Consider the following 20,445-nt stretch of genomic DNA (forward strand, 5'->3'; position numbering starts at 1 on the left):
GGTGGAAACCAACTGAAGCAAAAGTTGGCCACACACAGCTGTGGCAATTCGCGAAAACAATATGCAATTTCGTAGCGTAATATTTACTGACTCAAATAATAACAGAAAAAAAATAAATAATTAAGAATAAATGGAAAAAAGCTTTGCACGCTATAGATCTAAAGATATAAACAAATGCACATATTTATTGAATATATTTGCCATCTTAGTGGGCGAAAAGAAGAGTCGACTGGAAAAGCTAACTGCAGGGAGGGGGAGGGGAGCGTTATATCAGCTGCCCCTGCTCCAATAGAAAGTTCGTAACTCAGACGGTTCTTTGTAAACACTTCCACCTGTCCATATAACACACTCGCACTCACAAACCGAGTCAAGTGAGGCTTGACGTAGGCAGAAGAGTTGATATATTCCAATATATAAGCCCACATATGTGTGCTCGTACAATCGCCCTGCCTGATAAGCCTCAGAATGTTTGCGAATCTTTGACGAGATTCAAATCAAGTCTGGAAATCCCCGCAACGGGGAACACATGTTCAGTTGGGTTCCCACTCTTTATGCGTTCCTGACTGACTTCCTAAATTACACGCAAAATGTTTGATATATAAACACATTTCAAAAACATTTCGAAATGGAAAAGGGTAAGGGTGTATCTGTTGCTTCCCCTTTCCATTTCCTCGTAATCGATAATAAACAATCGATAAGAAACTCCTACCGATAAGAAACCCGTTCCTTATCATCGTTCCATCGTAATATTTGATGGGCAACTGTCTTAGTTTCCAACTTCCTGTGATAACTCTGGGTGATAATTGCTATTACGTGATAAGATTATCAAATTGGCATCTTGCCTTGAGCGAAAGCTTCTGCCGAAAATGAACTTCTCCACTTTTACTTTAATTAAAACCTGAGTTCAAGATTAAACTAGATAATACTGCCAAGTTTCAAGAGGTTTAATCTTTATCTCTAGTTTTAAAACTGATTATATACCTGTATTTCTACTGTCCATTCTTAATAAAACGAGTTTGAGCTGCCTCTTTTAAACAAGGGTGGATAGCCTTTAAAGTTGTATTAAAGGTCATTATCTGGTTATAAATTAGTCTTTGGGAGTTACCATTTTTAAAGTCAAACGATTAAATTATTTCCCAAGATTGTAAAGGCTTTTATAACTTTAAGTATTATGATAATTTAATATATATCTTTCCTAAGACTTTCGGTTATGGAGAGCAGAGTACCCTTTGTTGGTAGATGGCATATTAATAGAGCTTTTGTTATGGCAGTTCCACACACTATCTTATCGAGGGAGTCGCTTCCGTTGTCCAAGTGTTAGCCACGTGTGGAGAGAGTTGTTTCCAAGCCAAAAGGGAATTTTTCGCCAGCCGTCGACACGATCTGGCCCACTGTGCCAGAGCATCGAAATTCACGTGGGGCGCATTTATGTGTGTCTGGGCCCAAAAGCGTAAACATTAAGAAGCGGGCGAGGGATCTAATTCTAATGATTCATTAGAAAATGTGTGTTCGGATTGTTTTTCTGAAAATGTTTCAATGTTTTCGTCTAGTTTTTGTTTTCACCATTTGAAGGCCAGCAACGGCAATGCTAAGGCTAAACAAATTGTTGAAACAGTTGGAGAGGCGGCCCAAAACGAAGGCAACTTGGCCAAGAAATGCCGGTAATTGAGAAATTTTTCTGGCTGGTTTAAATCTTTAAAATCTTCTAAATGAGTCCCTTTGTCTTCGGTCCAGCGTGAGCTTTCTAAATCAGGCCTAGGCAACCATTTTACCATTTTTTAGCAAGGTACAGCAAACAAGTTTCACTTTTCGCATCGTTTGCCTTGTCTTTTTGCCTGATTTTCGGTTCGTTTAGAACTAGTTTTGGTAACTAGCTAAGTGCCGCGGCACATGCTAATCAAACCACTTTCGGTTGATATTTTTCCACGATAAAATCAAACTCAAACGCTCAGAGACGTCAGCGGGGAATTTGCATAAAATAGACTCGAACTGAGACTCGAACTTCTGGCAGATTTCATTTAGTTACCATATTGTTTGGGACTTCGAGTTGTTGGGCCGGAATATACATATATACATAAGCAGCTATTAAGAGTGACGAGATTCAAGGCGAGACATCAGTATTTCCGTATATTAGCACCGCATCTGTCCGCCTCGATTGCACAAAATCGGTGGCGACAAATTGCCCGCTGTCAGCCAGGGCGTATACGTAATATTTCGCCCCAAGTGCATAGCCGTAAATAACAAACAAAAAGAATATATATGTGGACACATACCAAGGGAAGAGATAACAAATTGCAAAATAATTGCAAAAAAAAGCCCAAAATCAGTGCGGAGAAAAGTGTTGGATTGTTTGTTTCGAGTTGTGTACTATATAGTTTTGCGCTCCATTCTGCGACTCCCGAAATGAAATCAGCTTATCAAAAATATATAGATGAGTAAGCACTCGCTTTCTCGCCTTTCAGGGGCTCTTTCCTTATCACCACCTCTTGTTTGTGTGCCATTAATTATGGCTGCTTCCTTCGGTAGCTGCTGAAGCTGATTAGAAAGCAAACTTCTCGAACTTCCCAACTAATGGAAAGTTACGAAAGTTCTCCCACTTTGTTAGTTATTATGGCACTGCATTTAAGATTACTTTACGTTTAAAGGTTGTAACGACACCTACGGAAGCGTTCCATAAATTATCTCAACAGAATCAAACCTTTTTCTACTTTAAAGAACAAACTGATCTTGAATGTAGTGCCAGTGTCACATTGCACATAAACTAAAGGTTCTCTTACGAAACTATTTTCAAGGCGCTGCGCTTGCAATATCTAATAAATTTATCATTGCGAAATTCCAAGCATTCTTCTTTAAAAACTTTAGTAAGTTAAGTCAGACCCTTCAATTACTTAATTTATGTTAAATTGTTAAGGTTAAATCATTTCAAATTATAGTCATTTTAAGTCAGCACAGTGAAAAATAAACAATGCAAAATTCAAGTTGAAAAATGTACATTTCCCAGTTTACAGTAGTTATCTTTTAATCAGACACGAAAGGAATAACCTCAGACCGTGTAAAAACATTTTTTCCCAAAACTCAACCGAGTTCTTATATTTTACAAGACCGTTGAATATTAAAAAAATAGTAGAATCAAAGGTTTGAATTAACGTCATTATAGTTATTTTCCTGTTGAGTCATAATTGGTGATTTTCCCCTACGGGAAAAAGTCAATATATATTATAAAAGAAATGCTCTGTACTGTAATCTTAATGCAAGAGCAGCAGCATTGAGTACAGAAGGTGGTTTTTCCGGGCCAGCTGTTATGCGCCCTTTGAGTCAGATGTTTGTAGAACTGTTTTATAAACGTTTGGGCCCTTTTCTTAAGGTAAAGTAGTGCACGATATATTTACTTTTTATATAAGTTGAGGGAATAAGATGTATCTATGTTGCTATCCCGACTAACAAAAATGTTGATTGTTATCTTAAGGATACATTTAACATTGTACTTGTGCCGGCAGAGTTATTCCCCACCGGCTAGTGTTATACACTATATTCTCTACAAGTTCTGATCTGCCGACTCACCTGCATTATGGGATACGCGACACGACCTTTGCCGAACCGCTCTATGATCGTCAGCTTGGTGGAACTGGCCATGACTCCGGCGATGTTGGACGACGACAGGACCGGACGCGACGGCGGCACGATGGGCACAAAGTCGCGATTCCTTTCGGCGAAGGTGCGATCGAACGAGTTGCGCCGATCGCTGTGGGAGCGCCTGTAGGCCACATGGTGGCCATGATTACCACCGCCAGCGGTATTGGGCCCCCGACCCGATTGATAGGTGTTCGATGAGCCATTGTACTGGGATACACCCATGTAGGATTTGGACTTGCGGTACTGCTTGCCGGAGTAGGCAACCGGTTCCGGATAGTTGAGATCGCTGTAGTTGCTGGCGGTCTCCGATCCGGAACTGGTTGACGACGACGACGACGAGGAGGAGGAGGACAAGGCGGATGCCGAGGAGGTGGAGGCGGAGGATGTGGAGGAGGTTACGGCGGTGGTCAGACTGGAGATCATCGATGGCTTAGAGCATTTGGCACAGGGCACAGCCAAGGCGGCTGTTAGCAGCTCGGCGGGGTTGATTTTGCCCACTGTGCTGTCCAGGGTTGCCGGTGTGTCCAAGATGTTGTCACTGTTGCTGCTGCTGCTGCTGCTGTTACTATTGCTACTGTTGTTGCTACTACTTTTGTTGCTGTTGCTGCTACTGTTGGTGCTTAAAACGATGTTGCTCCTGTAAGTGTTGCTCCTGTAGTTGCTGCTGTCGCGTGGCAGCGATTGCAGGAAAATCTGTTGACGCTGTGGCTTGGCTTTCTTGCCGCTGCGTTGCTGTTGCTGCGGCTGCTGTTGTTGTTGCTGCTGTTGTCCTTTGCCCGCACCCTTTTTGTTGCTGCCATTTGACTTGACATTCTGACCTTTGTTATTGACTGTTTTGTTGATGGGCTTTTGACTGTTTATGTTGCTCAGGTTGCTGCTGTTCTCGATGTTGCTGCTGCTGTTGTTGCCCGCCGCCGGCAACATTGCCTCTCGCTGCCTCTCCTTGTCCTTGTCCGCCTTCTTGCTATTCACCTTGTTTACCATTTTCCCTGCTTCGATTCTGGCTGTTCGGCCCTTTTCAACCGTTATCCGTGCTGCGCTTCTAGAGTTCCGTTAGTTCTCTCTTCTTCTACGTTCCGTGCGCAATTGGCTTTTGGCTTCTGCTTGCGCTTGTGTTTTGTTGTTGTCGCTCTCTTGCCTACCGCTCTCTCCTCTATTAACTGCTATCTCACTCGCGCGCGCGCACTCGCATTCGCTCTCGTTTTCGTTGAGCTTTTTGTTTTGTGTTTTTAGTTTGTGCCACGTTTTGTTGTTGGCGCGCCGCGATTTTATATTTTGTATATTTCGCTTGCGTTCTTTTTTATTTTTATATGTGTTAAATGAGCTTTTGTTGTACACCTTTTGAAATGTTTTTAATCACGAAATTCATTAATGTTGTTTCCCACTTGCTAACACTTTTTTCTCAACTGCGTCTTTTTCTTTCGGCGATATTGCTGTCCTCGCGTTTGCTACCCCTTTTGGTTGGCCTTTCGTATTTACCGCAAGATAGTGCAGGGAGAGCATGTAAAGAGAGCGAAGAGAATAGGGAAACAAAATTAGTTATTGGTTATTTGCTTTGCCGAATAATTGTTTTCGGCATTCCGTTAGGGACTTTTGTTTATGTGTGCTAAGTGCCGTGGGTTTATTTTTATAAAGCTAGCCAAGAAAATTATGTTAAACGCATATGTCCGCGCCTCCCCGTCATTGCTTACTTTTTATCACTTATTTTTTCTCTGATTAACTGCCGAAGGAGCTGGATGTATAAAAAGTCCCCACCATTTTCAAACGCGCAATTTGTGTTACTTATTTTTTGCGTCTATCGAAAAAGCAAAAACAAAAACGCCGAAATGTATCGTATGTTTAAATACATATGGATGTGTGTAGGTATGTACATATGTAAATGCTTGCCATTTGGCGGGCGCGTTCTCCCTCTTTCGCTTCCTCCATCTCTTTCTTTCCCCCAACACGATGATGTAAGTTTTCGTATCGGAATGTTTTATATCATTTTCCCTTACACTTCCCTTCTCTAACGCCACCATCGAAGTAATGTGTGATCAGTAGCCCACAAGATCAATATTATCGACTCCCGTAAAACTGCCTCTGTCAATTCCCCCATAAAAACTCTTTATTACTGCACTCGACTCGCTGCATTTGATAAAACGTCAAAACAAAACAAAAAACAATAGTATCCAAAAGTCGAAGTTTATATACGCTGTAAAACAAAAAAACCAAAACTAACCCATGGAGTTTATAATATAATGCAAATAGTATCTAAAATATAGGAACTATGTTATACAAAGCAGACTAGTTATCATATCATCTAAAAAGTATAATCAGCAATATTAATCTAATAAATCTATAAAAAAAATAATATTTATCAACTAGATTGGAAATATAACATGATAATAGAGCACGAACTTGACAAATTATTATTATCTTAAAAAAAGGTTCTAGGATATATAAACCAGACTGAGTTCATATATCACCTATAAAGGAGACATAGATCAGCAATATTAATATAACAAATCTATAAAAAAAATATTTATCAATTTAAACAACTAGATTGAGGATATAACTAATGATAATAGACCACGACTTTGACCAAGTAGTGAAATCATTTTACACATTTTAATAGTTGATCAAATATTAACTCTTGACCGTCAACATTACAGTACCCAATGCAAGGGTATAACAAATAAAGTATACCCCCCAAAATGAAACAATTACCCTGCGAATTTTAATCGTGTTTGCCAGACTTTATGACCCAATCGCACAAGTGGGAGAAATTGAAAACATCTCCTGTTTCACACGAGCTAATTGCTTTTCCAGAATTGTCGAGCACTAACCGATCTTGAACCCAAAAATGATGGATGAATGTTAGAACGGCGGTAATTATACATTCCCAACGAGCAAACGTATTAGTTCATGTGTAAAACGAATACTAAAGTGATTTGGGTATTCCCCGCGTGCGTTAAACTATGCTCATAGAAGTATTTAGCAAGGTTTATAAAGTTATTCTTGGGAAATTTAATAAAGATAAAGATATTATGATCAACAAAAACCTAAATATAATATTAAACCAGTAATAAATATACTTTCTTCTATTAAGATAGAAAAAGAATTTCTTTTTCCTTGAGCAATTGTCAGTGACTTCAATAAAACCAAAAAGATTTTAATATTTGATCACTTATTTAAATGTATCGACACTAAAAAAAAATGTACTCTTATATGCTGTAAAAATACTTTAGTCTTGAAAGATAAAACCACTTGAAGAGGATCTGGGGTTGAATAATATCCGAAGGTGTTTTCATCTACATATCTCTACACCGCCAAAAAATAGCGAAACCGGAAATGCCAGATGCCAAGACCGCCCGAGAGCCGCAGAGGGGCGATGGGTTCAGGGCGGGGTGGTGATGGTGGTGGTAATGGTGTGTGCCTAGGTCGTTATCCGCATTTCTGGTTCGCTTTTCACTGTAGGCAGAACACAAAACCATGCGACACGATGCGATTCGCGATCTGGGCTGCAGTCACGTAGCCCCACTAATTGAGCGAGATCAATAACGTTGATTGTGTGTGCGTCCACATATTTACCTGAACACTTCGGACAGGTCGTGCCTAGTCACTGATAATCCAAAATCCGCGCGGTAGGGCTTTAGTACTGGCGCTCACTGGAAGGGAGAAGGCCGCTCAGAGTCCTGTCGACACGGTCTTTGCTGAATTGTCTCTCGGAGAAGCGGCTATCGTGGTCTATCGGCATCGGGTATCGGGCATCGGCTATCGCTATCGGTATGCTATCGACGACGGGCAGCAGGGTGTGGGTGGAGTTGAACGTTCCGGCGAACCGCTGGCAGATCGCCCTCACACAAAATTTAACGGGCGTGCCAGGATGGCGATCGGTATATTCGGTATTGGGTTTTGATTTTGGATTACTATGGCAAAGTAACACAAACCAAAACTTTCGGTTCTCCTTTCGCTCGAATTCTGACAAGTGGCACCCTAATTGCTCTTGCTCGACTGCCGTTACTTTTGGTTTCTCAACTATACCGTTGCACTGCTCACGATCTCACGCACACACACACACACTGCGAAACACTCACTCACACACAAACACACGCGGAACTCCCAAACTTTTCGATTTTTGATTTTAGATTTCAATTTCACTTCTTTTCGCTTGCTTTTCGCTTATTTTCTTCGCTTTTCGGACCACGCGTTTCAATCAGTTGGCGGAAGCTTGCCGAAAAGCTTCGAGAATGTGGTTTTCGGTTTTTCGGTTTGATTTGACAGCAAAAAGGGCTGACAAAAGTTGCACTTGCACCTGGCTGTTTAGCGCTGAATTCGGTTCGCGGGGGAGTGTGGGCTGTTCTAACTGTTGGTGAGTTGCAGTCGATGGTCTTTCTAACGGTTGCTCAGCGTTCGATCGGGCTCGGTTGGCACTGTACTGCTCTTAGTTTTCTACTTGAGTGTCGAACATGTGACGAGCAACTGATGGCGCTGGCCCGCTGGTCCGCCGGCCAAGCGAAGACGTGCGACGGCGGCAGCGGTAGCGGGTACAGTGGGACCTGCTTGGGGAGCACCATCATATCGAGCAGAAATTCCTTAAGGTAAAATTCAAAACAAAAATAAAGTGATTTTCATAGGAAATACATTTTTTTTTAAATTATTTTATTAACAACCTGTGGTTTTATTGAAAATAAAATATAAATATATTTTTAAAAAAGCTCACAGTGAAAAACTAGTAAAATGCAAATATAATATTAAGAAATTGCTTATAAAACCTACAGTTCATAACTCCAAAACCAAGAACTCTAAACTTTTTTTTAATAAACTTTTAACTTGGAGTTATTGCCATCACTCACAAAGTAACGGTTTAATTAGTTTTTTCGACGAGGCTCCACTGTCGCTAGTGGGAGCAAGCGGAGGCGCCGACGGTTCTAGAGAGCGCCAACGAAATGTTCGCGAAACGGAATTAGCAACAACAATTAAGTCGGAAACGAGCACTGTCTCCCTCTCTTTCTATCGCTATCTTACGTTCTTCCCCCCACCCCTCCATGTCTTTTTTACCATCGTTGGGCCAAAGCTTTTAAGAGCTTTTGAGTAGTAGGTCAAGAAATGCCTTGAAGCGATTGTTTTTTAACATTTTCACTTTTAAAACCTTGTTTTTAACCGATGTATATTCGCTCAAAAGGGGGGTGGGCTAAAAGATGTGGGAGGCAGGGCGGAGAGAGGCAGAGAGAAAGCTTTTTACGATCACCATTGTTGTAATAATGAAATACCGGCCGGCGTTGGCGTATTAAAATTGACCGACCTTGCGCTCTCTCATCCTCTCTCTCTGCTTTTCCCGCAGAGGTGTAGAGTGGGTGGAGAGAGGGGTTGGGGTGTGAAAGCGCGAGAGGGTTGGGGTGGCAACCGAATGCTAATTAATTGAAAGCTCTTACCCCCACCCCTCTATGTCACACCGAAAGAAAGCTTTGCGATCAGCGGTTTATTACCATTTATGCATATGAATTATAGGCTCTCTGTAGGGTGTATCCCAAAGATCCTTTAGAGGACTGAGAGGAAAGAACTAATCGAATGCATCTGCCGGATGCGCAGGGATCACGATCACGTGACCAAGGCTGCAAAACTGCGACTAGAAACAATCGTCGGAATAGCTAAAATCACATTGTCAAGGGGTATTTTTGGCCCGTCGCCGCTTCAATAGCTAAAGCGACAAAACAAACCCAAAAATATCCACACATCCACCGGTTGATGATAGTCCCAGTCCCCCATAGACCAAATGCGATGCGTAGTAGCCACGCGGCCAATAAGAAATTTCAATTATTTTGCCAACAAACGACATCGGGCATGTGCACGTAATTATAAGACCTGCGTGAATCCACAGTAAACAATAGTTTATCATTTTTTTTTGTTTTGCGTTTTTCAGTTTCATCAACCAATTTGATTTCCTACTGAAGGTGGCGCCTATCATCAAAACGACATAACAAACTAAGCGTTTCTAATCCTAACTACCTTAAACTCACTTTAAAGTAATCGTAGCAAATTACAAAACTAATTAAAAACAACCATTTGTTATGCTCATTTTATGAGCTTTTAAATTCCTGACTGCAGTGGCGGTAAACAATTGCTCATCCGTTTTGTTTTTTTTATTATTTTTTAAGTTTTGTAACTAATATAAGTAATTTATATACATTTAATTGTTTAAAAATAATGGAATCAAGTTGTAAAACATTTATTTATATATTTTAACATTTAAAAGTTCAGCGCATAATAATTTCTATTTTGTTTTCAAGCTCATCCAGCCGAGTTGTTTATACTATTAACAAAACTCCATATCTACAAAATCTCACAAAATTACTCATTTATAATCTAAATTCCCTCGAGGTCATCTTAAAATGATGGAAACAAATCAGGAAGGAAACGATACACAACAATTTGCACGCCCTATTGGTTAATTTCCGAAATTACCTAGTTTGCATATTGTACGTGTTTATGTTATGACTCACGTTGACAAAGTTTTCCATTGAAACATATTCATTCACAAGGGGAAACCCACGAGAGCTTTTTCTGTACGAGGAAATTTTAAATAAGCAATTCCTTTCTTTTTGGTTCTACATATTTTGATTTTAAAATATCAAACATAAAGCTAAAGATGTACTCGTTATGAAAGTAATACAAACAAACACCAGAAATAATATTGTATAGTTCTCATCAAAATATTTATTCTAATATAGGAAAGATCGAGCATCTAATAGATGCAAAATATGTGTATCTATACATTTGCTTTGCAACATTTTTGTTAGAAACATTTGTATCTATACATGTATCATTACTTTTGACAAATTTAAGACAAATTAGAAGAACTGTCTTAAAAATGTAAAAAACTTATACAATTTATTGAATGCTACAAATTCGGAGTTTTAAAACCAGTTTTTACATAATGTGGGGTGTTACAGATGCAATCTGCTTTATAAAAATTCATTTAAATCAGTATATTTCTTAAAGATATATGAATTTATTTCATAAAAAACGCTGTGCATAAAAGGCTCCTCCTGCCAGAACCACTGCCAAAAGGGTGGCGCCAGAAACACGTTTTAGCAGCTGATCCTGCCACTTTCTATTGGCAATGCACTGGCTATAGGGCATACTGGAAAAGGAGACGCTATTATAGAGCGGAATCCAGCCGGGGAACAAACGGAAGAGCAGGGTGTCCAGCCATTTTCGAAGCCGGAAGGACCAGCGTTTGGTCAGGTCTCGCATCTGAAGTTGAAAAGGTAAAGAAATTGATATATATATATATATTAAATAAATAATAATTCCCAAACCCACCTCCACATAGTTATACATGGCCAGATCGCAAATGGCAAAGGCGTCCTGCCAGCGCGACTCCGTAAACTGGGCCAAAGCCTCGTCCAGCGGCAACTGCTTGGCCAAAATGTCCGTCAGCAGAGTGACATCCTCCATCCCAGCATTCATTCCCTGGCCATAGTAAGGAACCATGGCATGGGCGGCATCGCCAAGGATCAAAGCCTTATCCGCATAGTGATAGGGTCGGCACTTGATGGACACCAAATGCTGTGGCCGGGTTTTGAAAAAGTCCTTGACGAGCTGTTGCTCTCCAATCAGTGGCAGTGCATCGGGATAGTTCAGGCGAAAGAAAGCCAGTAGATCATGTTGATTTTGTATCTTAGCGAAGACCTCGAAAGGCATGGAAAGCGTGACCGTGAATGACTTATCCTGATTCGGCAAGGCGATCATCATGAAGGAGTTACGCGGCCAGATGTGCAGATAGTTGGCGGGCATCTGGAAATCACCCGACTTCGAGGGTATACAAAGCTCCAGGTAGCCAGTTTCAATGTACTCCTGGGAGTAGTTGAAACCCGGCAAACGGACCAGTTGCTGGCGAACACTACTGAAGGCGCCATCGCAGCCCACTATAAGATCTGCCTGGGCAGCTATCACATCGTCGTTGGCATTCCGGAACTCCATGGAACCCTCCCTCAGCTTGGCACTCGTCAGTTTGTGCTTGAAGTGGCAGCGGATATTAGGAAACTTGTCACAAGCATCCAGAAGGACTTCGTTAAGCTGGCGGCGACCCACGGAATACAGACATTGCTTGGTGCAGGGATCGTACAGGACCACACTGGTGTTTCCGCGGGCATCGTGCAGCATTCTGCCCCTCATGGGTATGGCGGTGGCCAGGATCTTCTCCTCCAGACCCACGGCGGCCAGAGCCTTGCGGCCTCTCTGAGAAAGGGCCAGGTTAATGCTCCTGCCCTGGACCACCGCAGCATGGCGGATGTCCTCCCGGTACTCATACAAATCCACGTGATTGCCCATGCGGGCAAAATTCAAGGCTGCCAGTGAACCCACCTTTGGAGAAAGAGATTAAGAGAAATAGTTTTAGCTCGCTGTTTCAGCTTGATAAGAGAATTTTATCTGAAACTAGGGATTAGAATTCCCAAAGATAAGGAAACCCAAAGTTATTCCTACATCAAACTATAGTAGCATAAAATTAAGAAAGTTACTAGGAAATCGAAAAAAATTTAAAAGTACCAAAGAAATTTCCTTTGAAAAAAATGTACAAGAAAGAAATGCTCTAGGGAATCCATATTTGTATAAAGAGATTATGAGACTGTTTTAGCTCAGTATTTTACTTTGATAAGGTAGCAGGGATTAGGGAGTCTTAAAGATAAGGCTACCATAGTTATGTTTACGCACAAAAATAGAGCAGCATAAAAATAGGAAAGTAGCTAAAAAAATATAAATCTCAAATACATTCATTATATTAACGTTAAACTAATTGAAATTTGATCTTGTGTTGCGAGCTAGACTTTGTTAATGATGTTTTGAATCATTTCGATAAATTGTTTATGCTGTGTCAATTAACTTTTTCAATGTGTTTTAAAACTTGCAATATTTCTGTGTATATTAAATTAATTTTCTATTTTCACTTTCAGTAATTTTGGACTCACCAAACCCGCTCCCACAATTGCCACCCGGCGCCGCCGTCCTTCCTCCTGGCGTCCGTTTACCTCCTGGCTGATGATCCCTTGACTCATGACCGTTCTGGTGGAAAGTCTCCGGTGAAATGAAGATGGAGGTGGGATGGAAGCCAGCCAACTGGCTGGGGAAATGTTTAGCCCAAAGATTATGTCAGATGGGCAGTAAATGCTATCTGTGGTTGTTTGATGTTGCTGCGGGAAGCCAACTAAATGCAGAGGCGTAGCTAGACACCGATATCCAGGGTTTGCATTCCTATGTTGAGCTCGAAGAAAATACTTTTAGTTTTTAAATCATACGAGTTGTATTTGCCTTTCCTTTTCCAATAATTGTTTAGTTCTAAGTCTAAGAATATATTGTTGTATTATGATTATTGAAAGATGTTTCTTGTCTTATTAATTGTTTGTTATTTGCTGTATAATTCTTAGCCTGTACATATAATACTACCTACAAAAAAGGTCAAGATATAGCGAGCCAACTAAGATTGCTTCTTCGCAGGGAGTCTTTTTTTTGTAAAATCGTATTTATCAGATAAGAAAAGCATATGTACAGAGTACACATACGAATTTTTGGTTTTTAAGTATCGTTTGTCTTTCAGCAAATATCTTCTTTCTCACTTCTGTGATTTAAATATAAAACTAGATTACATTGCTTGTAGAACAAAAAATATTTTGTTATGACTGAATAATAATAATGGATAGTAATAGAAATAAAAATAAAAATATGTTAATAAATACATTATTTTCTTAATATATTGATACATTTTTTTAATATAAGTTATTTATCAAAACAAATACAAATGTATCCCGTTATTTCAAAACGCGCGCATATCTGAAAAAGTTGGCAGCCCCTTGACGCGTTGCCAACGCTAAGCTTTTTGGTATTTTTACCTGGTATTTTTTGACGCTCGAGCCAGGGCCACATTAAAAGCTGCTGTGGAAAAACTCATGCACAATAGAAAATAGAAAACCGAAGATTTCCACAACAAAACCGTAATTCAGCGCCCAAAAAACCCCCGTAGCATGTGCAGGATAGCCCGCGTGATTGGACTTTAAGGAAAAGCAGAGGAAAAACGGGAGAGCAGCGACGAAAAAAGGCAACTTTATTTGCACTCTATAGATAGCATCCAAGGAGAACCACAAAAGGCGAAACCAAAATGGTAATAAAATGCCACCAAAATACGCGAAGAACAAGTGCAAGGGGATGGGTGGTGGAGAGAGGGGAGAAGGAGAGAGAACCCAAAAGGGAGTGAGAGTTTGTGCCGTTATAAGGCCAATTTCCGTTTTCCACTTCCCTCGTTCTGGATCTTCCTCCCCCTCTCACCTCTGCCCTCTCCCCTCCACCTGCTGCTGCAATAAATTAAAATTTCCCTGTTTAATATATATACATTTGTGCCTTGCAGGGAAATGAAACATCACTGCCCATGGAAATGTGTTCCAATTGTAAGTACGAAATTCTTCAGTCAATGTCATTTGAACGGAATGGCAGCTGTTTATGAATATGCAAACATGGGCATATACAAGCGTACATTTAGATACGGTATGCATGTATGTATGTACATATGTATGCCAAAGCGCGAATGACCAACAAAAGTGAAATGCAAAACGTGGCGTCGAAATTCCATTTATAATTCCCAACTCTTTATTACGCATCATTAAAAGGTTTTGCACCTTCCCTTCGCATTTCAAAATTGGCATTCTAGAATGTGTCTTTGTCACACTTTGTTTCATCTCTCTGATGATCGACAGACAACACGTCGCTAAAAATAAATTACAGTCCTATCTTAACTAGAACCTGGCAATCTGATTTTACATCTACTATAGGAATTTCTTTAAAAAGTTGACATTTGCCAAAATAATTGTTTGACTGCGTTTTGTAAATTAAATTGTAAATAATTGTTATTTAGAATCTAAAAATACATTTTATACATTTTGTATTTAAAGAACATATACAAGAGTATTGTACTATTGATTTTATTTTTACTTATTGTGACATTAATAACTAAATTAATGTAGCTTAATTGCTCTACAAATCAATAATGTTTTTGAAATCTTTAGATAACCATAGACCCAAAATAAGAAACCATTTTTTGTAAAATGAAACCTTTATATAATTAAAAATTCACATAATAATGCCAATTAAATTATAAGCTTCTTTTTAGTTAGCCAAGCTTCACTGTATTCTTATTTCAATAATACCTATTTTCAGTGTCTGCATTACAATGTAATATCCTCTTTATTTGTAATGACGTATCTTTCTGCTCTCAATTTCTAGTCGACGCCGATGAGATCCGGCGGCTGGGCAAACGTTTCCGGAAACTGGACCTGGACAACTCGGGAGCGCTGAGCGTGGACGAGTTCATGTCGCTGCCGGAGCTGCAACAGAATCCGCTGGTGCAGCGCGTGATCGACATTTTCGACGCGGACGGCAACGGCGAGGTGGACTTTAAGGAGTTCATCCAGGGCGTGTCACAGTTCAGCGTCAAGGGCGACAAGCTGTCGAAGCTGCGCTTCGCCTTCCGCATCTACGACATGGACAACGATGGCTACATCTCAAACGGCGAGCTGTTTCAGGCAAGTCCGACGTTTCTCACATAAACGAGTGTCCTATTAAATACGTGCCTTTATAGGTCCTAAAAATGATGGTGGGCAACAATCTGAAGGACACGCAATTGCAGCAGATTGTGGACAAGACGATCGGTTTCGCGGACAAGGATGAGGACGGCAAGATCTCGTTCGATGAGTTCTGCTCCGTGGTCGGCAACACGGACATACACAAGAAGATGGTTGTCGATGTCTAAAATAGGTTTACCGCACAGATCCTTTTTATACGCGATTTTATTTATTCTTTTGTACATGCATCGGCATCCTTCGATTGTCACCATCACCACTATGATTATGGTTATTATTTTTGATCAGCGATTCTCTAGTTGAATATTGTTATAAGGCGTTAGCGAGCCAGTTCAGAGTCAGTCATTCAGTCAGCAAAGCGATCGAACGCCTGGGCAGCGAATCGCGAAAACAATGTTGTTATCCTAAGTTGAAAAGTGGAATAATGCGCCTCCTACTTACTTCTTAAATATATACATCTATATACATATATATATACATGCATATATAGTCATAATTTATTATACAAATATACATTTAAATTTTTAAAAGAATTCGAGAACCCTTAAGCAAAACTAAACTGAAAACGGGAACCAACTCCATGCTAAGTGAAGGCAAATAAAGCAAATCAAGTTAAATCGGTAACCGAGAGTTTTCCACTTGCACTCTATCGCATTGATGTGTCATAGCTTATGTTAATTATTTCTAATTCTCCTGTGATTTTGCCAAAAACAAAACAAAAAACGAAAAGAAACAAATCGAAAAATTGAAAATCGAAAAATGATGATGAGAAAGGACACAAGGACGAGGGGCAGCTAAGCAGCCTGCCCGAAGGAGCTCTCCTCTATTGACTTAGTCTAATTTACACGTTGTGTACTTTTTATATATTTATACATACCTACTTGTACTAATCGAATGTTATAATCTACGTATTTTTATATATCTTGACTAACTTGAGAACACCAGGAGAGGATGGGCGGAAGTTCGCCAAGTTTCTTAACTCTACCTTAACCAAATCTAACGCCACTTAACTCAAATTAAGCCGATTCTCACGCAGAATTATGCCTCGAAAATTATCGAAAATATGCTACATTTTTACGGATTATCAAGCGAGTTAACTGAAAATCGAATAATTATACATCAATACATATGAAGCAATGCCATGCGATGCGAAGCGCCATTGCAGTAACATTTTTTTTATACTTAATTATAATAGTTAAACAAAAACGATAATAAGAATGCATGTTACAAATTTTACAATTAACAAATTTTTGCACACTCGCCACTCAATTTGTTAGCTAATCAATTTCATTGCATTATACAAAATAATCGACTCGAGATCGTAACTCATTGTGAAATGAATGGTTCAGCCAGCAAACGGGGAACCCCATCAGGAGGCCGGCATGGTTCAGGCTCGGTTTGCTGGCCCGTCGAAGCAATAAAAAGCAAATCCTTCAATAAAATTATAATTATACACAAACGAACAAAGGTTTTTCATTTGTTGCCATTGCTGTGTTGATAGGAAGATAAGATAGGGCTCACGGAAAAAGCTTGTCCATCGATGCGGCGAGAACTCCGGACTCAGTTGTGAAATATTCCCCCCATTGCAAAGTCGCCAACATGCTGAAGTTGGACACCAAGGCAGGCATCATTTTCTCGGGCATTGTCTCCATAGTCTTCGCCATAACTTACTTGGTCCTGATGGACTACCATTTCTGGAGATGTACGAGTATTATAATTTCTGCAATAATGAAAAACTTAATGGATTTCCACAATTTGTTTTAGACGGCCTCTACGACTTGGGAATACACAGTTCCTCTCTGCAAATTTTGGGCAGCATAAGCCTAATAATAGGAGCTTGTAAGGTAAGGAAAATTTAGCCTTGTTGTCTGATAAATGGAATAATCATTTAGTGGAACATAGCACAAGTACAAATTCTTTGTGCCATGGATGATAACCACTGGATTCTTCATCTATCTGATGCTTTATTTGGCCATTATACTGTTGACCACCGATGGATCGTGGATTTTCGTCCCTTTGATGGTCGTGCCGATTGCAGGTAATCAGTTGGATCCGCAGTGTGGTTATCCTATTTAACCCATGAATCCACTCTTTTCAGCTTATCTCAGCTGCGCTTTGTACTCGGTGCAAAAGGCCCTTGACAGGATGCGCAAGGAAGAGCCGCCAGCATACTCGAATTTGTCAGACAAAAGGGGTTTTATTAACCATATATAGGGCAAGGCAAATAATCGCCAATGTACAAGTATAAAACTTTTGATAAGATAAGATTAAAACCAAAGCTTTAAAGTCATTATGGGGGCACAATCTGGAATGATCAGATCTCGTACTTAGTCACCACACCCAAAAAAACGCCATTATTTAGGTGTAAATGTGATACTATTGAGTGTAAAATAATCTTTGATACGAAAGACATGAAATTGATCCTAATATAGGATCATTTCGAAAAAGTTTTAAAGATAAAGCTTTAAAAGGATCACTAGCCAAGTTGATCTAGCCATGTCCGTTTGTCCGTCTGCCTGTCCGTACGAACGCTGAGATCTCGGTGGCCACAGTTTTCATGCTAGACAACTTTTTTTTTTTAACGTATACACAAATAGCCGGTAGGCTATTGCTCCCTTTAACTGAGTAAGGGGTATCTGATAGTCGAGGCACTCGAATATAGCGTTCTTCCTTGTTTTGTTTATGAACTGACTTTTGAAATATTTTTGTTGTAAATCAAATACTTAAATTTTGTATGTTCTTAGGATGCGCTTTTCAAAAATGGCGCCCTTCGCAGCCCTGGCTGATAACAATCGAATAGCTTTCTCTGTCGTAAAATAATGTATCAAGCCGCATATGACCTTTCCTGACCTTGATGTACCAAACCAATAAGCTTCTATGTAATGTATATAAAAACAAGTCGATAAATCACAACAAACCCACCCCTAAATGAAAATTATTTAATACATAATATATATATGTTTTAGCTTATAAATGTTTAGCTCATCTTGGACTTTGAATGTTTTGCCGGCAAATCGAAGCCCAAACAAACAGCATCCGCATAGATTCCAAAGTGCAGCGATAAGAAACTACACAGATGTTTGCATAATCTCAAAATTGCCGATTCCCAGAGTTTGCAGACATACGTAAATAGAACTTTCTATACTTATGCCATCCGGTTGAGTTTGGGGTGGCTCCCCGACGACATATACACACCAGCACATACGTATTTTAGCAAGTTTTGCCGGCGATGCCCTGATATAACCTTCCCACGACCTTGAGCTTACACAAGCCAAATACACAACTATGCACAATAATTTATTTTTTAAATAGCTGGCGTTTAAATACAGTAACAGAGCGATACTTTATTCAACAACAATAAATATATGTATTCGTGTAGCTATGGTTATTTTGTATTTGAATGGTAACTTTAGGAGCCAACCAAAAAAGCATATTTAATTGCGCATAGTGCTGAACCACCGGGGCGCATTGCATAACAGTGTGATTCCTGCCCACCAGACTCGTGGGCCCCGGGTTTGTGGTACAAATTTGTACGATTAGAGTGCTTAATCCTTGGTCTGCATATACTTGATCAGGTCGATGACGCGGTTGGAGTAACCGAACTCGTTGTCGTACCACGAGATGAGCTTGACGAACTTGTCGTTGAGGGAAATGCCAGCCTTGGCGTCGAACACCGACGAGTGGGTGTCGCTGAGGAAGTCGGTGGAGACGACCTCCTCGTCGGTGTAGCCCAGGATTCCCTTCAGGGGTCCCTTGGAGGCCTCCTCGACCTTAGCCTTGATCTCGTCGTAGGTGGCACCCTTGCCCAGGCGGACGGTAAGATCCACCACGGACACATTGGGCGTGGGCACGCGGAAGGCCATGCCGGTCAGCTTGCCGTTGAGGGCGGGGATGACCTTGCCCACAGCCTTGGCGGCGCCAGTCGATGCCGGGATGATGTTCTGGGCGGCACCACGTCCATCGCGCCACAGTTTGCCCGAGGGACCGTCGACGGTCTTCTGGGTGGCAGTGGTGGCGTGCACGGTGGTCATCAGACCCTCGACGATCTCGAAGTTGTCATTGATGACCTTGGCCAGGGGAGCCAGGCAGTTGGTGGTGCACGAGGCGTTGGACACGACCTTCATGTCGGGGCTGTAGGCCTCCAGGTTGACGCCGCAGACGAACATGGGCGCATCGGCGGATGGGGCCGAGATGATGACCTTCTTGGCGCCGCCCTTCAAGTGGGTGGAGGCCTTGTCAATGGTGGTGAAGACACCGGTGGACTCCACCACGTATTCGGCACCGGCGCTGGCCCAGTTGATGTTGGCCGGGTCGCGCTCGCTGAAGACGGTGATCTTCTGGCCGTTGACCACCAGGAAACCGCCCTCGGCGGCAACGGTGCCCTTGAAACGACCGTGAGTCGAGTCGAATTTGAACAGGTAGACCATGTAGTTGACATCGATGAAGGGATCGTTGACGGCCACCACGGAAGCGCCCTTGTCGATGGCGGCGCGCAGCACCAGACGGCCGATGCGGCCAAATCCGTTAATTCCGATCTTCGACATGGTTAAATCTCAGCCTGCTTTTCACTTTTCCTCACGTTCACTTTCAGCTCGCTATTACGACTGCCACTTTTTCTGGAGCGGAGCTTTTTTCGCACAGTTCGAGTGGGCAGGGGTGGCGGATGAGCATTTTGCCAGCGCCCGGCGAAGGTCACACTTCGAGAATATTGAAATGTCAATTGAAAAACATCGATTACAGTCGGCTTTGGAAAATATAACGAAATTAACTAAAGTTATGGGGGATTCTATTAACTGTACGGCCGTAAAATACATTTTTATAATTATTAGTGGAGTTATATAAATTCCGTAATTAGTTGGAATCTTTTTAATTTTCAAAAATAATTTTTTAAGCCAGAAAAACAGGTTTGTATAAAAAAAAAAATTGCAAGCTTTTGAAAATCGTAAAAAAAATTTTCTTCAATAATTTGCTAGCAATATCATTGATAAGTCTTTACCTTGATTTGTACAAAATCATAGTTATATAGATTTAGATCACACAAAATGTGTTAGAAATGCTTGTTTTCAGCTTAATATGTTTTAAAAAAAAATGAAAATTGTAATATTTTTTATTTATATAATCTTTATTTATAAAATTTTTTCATCTTGGATAGTGAGAAATTTCAAGTGTTTTTTTAATGCAAAATGAAAAATATAACGTCGAA

At 40.7% G+C, this 20,445-nt stretch overlaps 5 protein-coding genes across 6 annotated transcripts in view; 2 read left to right on the plus strand and 3 right to left on the minus strand.

The window, feature by feature from the left end:
* The window catches only part of LOC108036314 (terminal nucleotidyltransferase 5C), a 46,121-nt gene extending 38,030 nt beyond the window's left edge, over positions 1-8,091 (minus strand). The window contains exons 1-2 of the mRNA XM_017112324.3: positions 7,204-8,091; positions 3,562-5,099 (exon numbers count right to left, since the gene is read on the minus strand). Of these exons, the coding sequence (XP_016967813.1) occupies positions 3,562-4,617 (1,056 nt within the window). The 5' untranslated portion in view covers positions 4,618-5,099; positions 7,204-8,091. The remainder of the gene's footprint in view (positions 1-3,561; positions 5,100-7,203) is intronic.
* A 2,210-nt stretch (positions 8,092-10,301) lies between these two features.
* Positions 10,302-13,618, minus strand: LOC108036317 (kynurenine 3-monooxygenase). Its single transcript, XM_017112329.3, has 4 exons — positions 13,503-13,618; positions 12,585-12,867; positions 10,939-11,982; positions 10,302-10,869 (listed from the first exon to the last, which is right to left on the minus strand). Exons 1-4 carry the CDS (start codon positions 13,559-13,561, stop codon positions 10,630-10,632), a joined length of 1,626 nt encoding a protein of 541 aa, XP_016967818.2. The 5' UTR covers positions 13,562-13,618; the 3' UTR covers positions 10,302-10,629.
* Positions 13,520-15,866, plus strand: LOC108036625 (calcineurin subunit B type 2). The gene is made up of 4 exons (XM_017112897.2): positions 13,520-13,771; positions 14,015-14,054; positions 14,887-15,185; positions 15,242-15,866. The coding sequence occupies exons 1-4, from the start codon at positions 13,769-13,771 to the stop codon at positions 15,410-15,412; spliced, it is 513 nt and encodes a 170-aa protein (XP_016968386.1). The 5' UTR covers positions 13,520-13,768; the 3' UTR covers positions 15,413-15,866.
* A 927-nt stretch (positions 15,867-16,793) lies between these two features.
* On the plus strand, positions 16,794-18,620 carry LOC108036558 (uncharacterized). 2 transcript variants are annotated; one of them, XR_007763960.1, is made up of 5 exons: positions 16,794-16,944; positions 17,007-17,086; positions 17,145-17,280; positions 17,341-18,121; positions 18,209-18,620. XR_007763960.1 is itself a non-coding variant. In XM_017112797.3 (4 exons), exons 1-4 carry the CDS (start codon positions 16,842-16,844, stop codon positions 17,454-17,456), a joined length of 435 nt encoding a protein of 144 aa, XP_016968286.1. In that variant the 5' UTR covers positions 16,794-16,841; the 3' UTR covers positions 17,457-18,620. The 2 variants fall into 2 exon arrangements, 1 of the variants encoding a protein (XP_016968286.1); XM_017112797.3 differs by having other exon boundaries at positions 17,341-18,620.
* On the minus strand, positions 18,519-19,861 carry LOC108036557 (glyceraldehyde-3-phosphate dehydrogenase 1). Its single transcript, XM_017112796.3, has one exon. It carries the CDS (start codon positions 19,784-19,786, stop codon positions 18,788-18,790), a length of 999 nt encoding a protein of 332 aa, XP_016968285.1. The 5' UTR covers positions 19,787-19,861; the 3' UTR covers positions 18,519-18,787.
* Positions 19,862-20,445: the final 584 nt, after the last annotated feature.

Source organism: Drosophila biarmipes, chromosome 2R (assembly GCF_025231255.1).
Source record: "Drosophila biarmipes strain raj3 chromosome 2R, RU_DBia_V1.1, whole genome shotgun sequence".
In the NCBI taxonomy this organism is placed as follows: Eukaryota; Metazoa; Arthropoda; class Insecta; order Diptera; family Drosophilidae; genus Drosophila; species Drosophila biarmipes.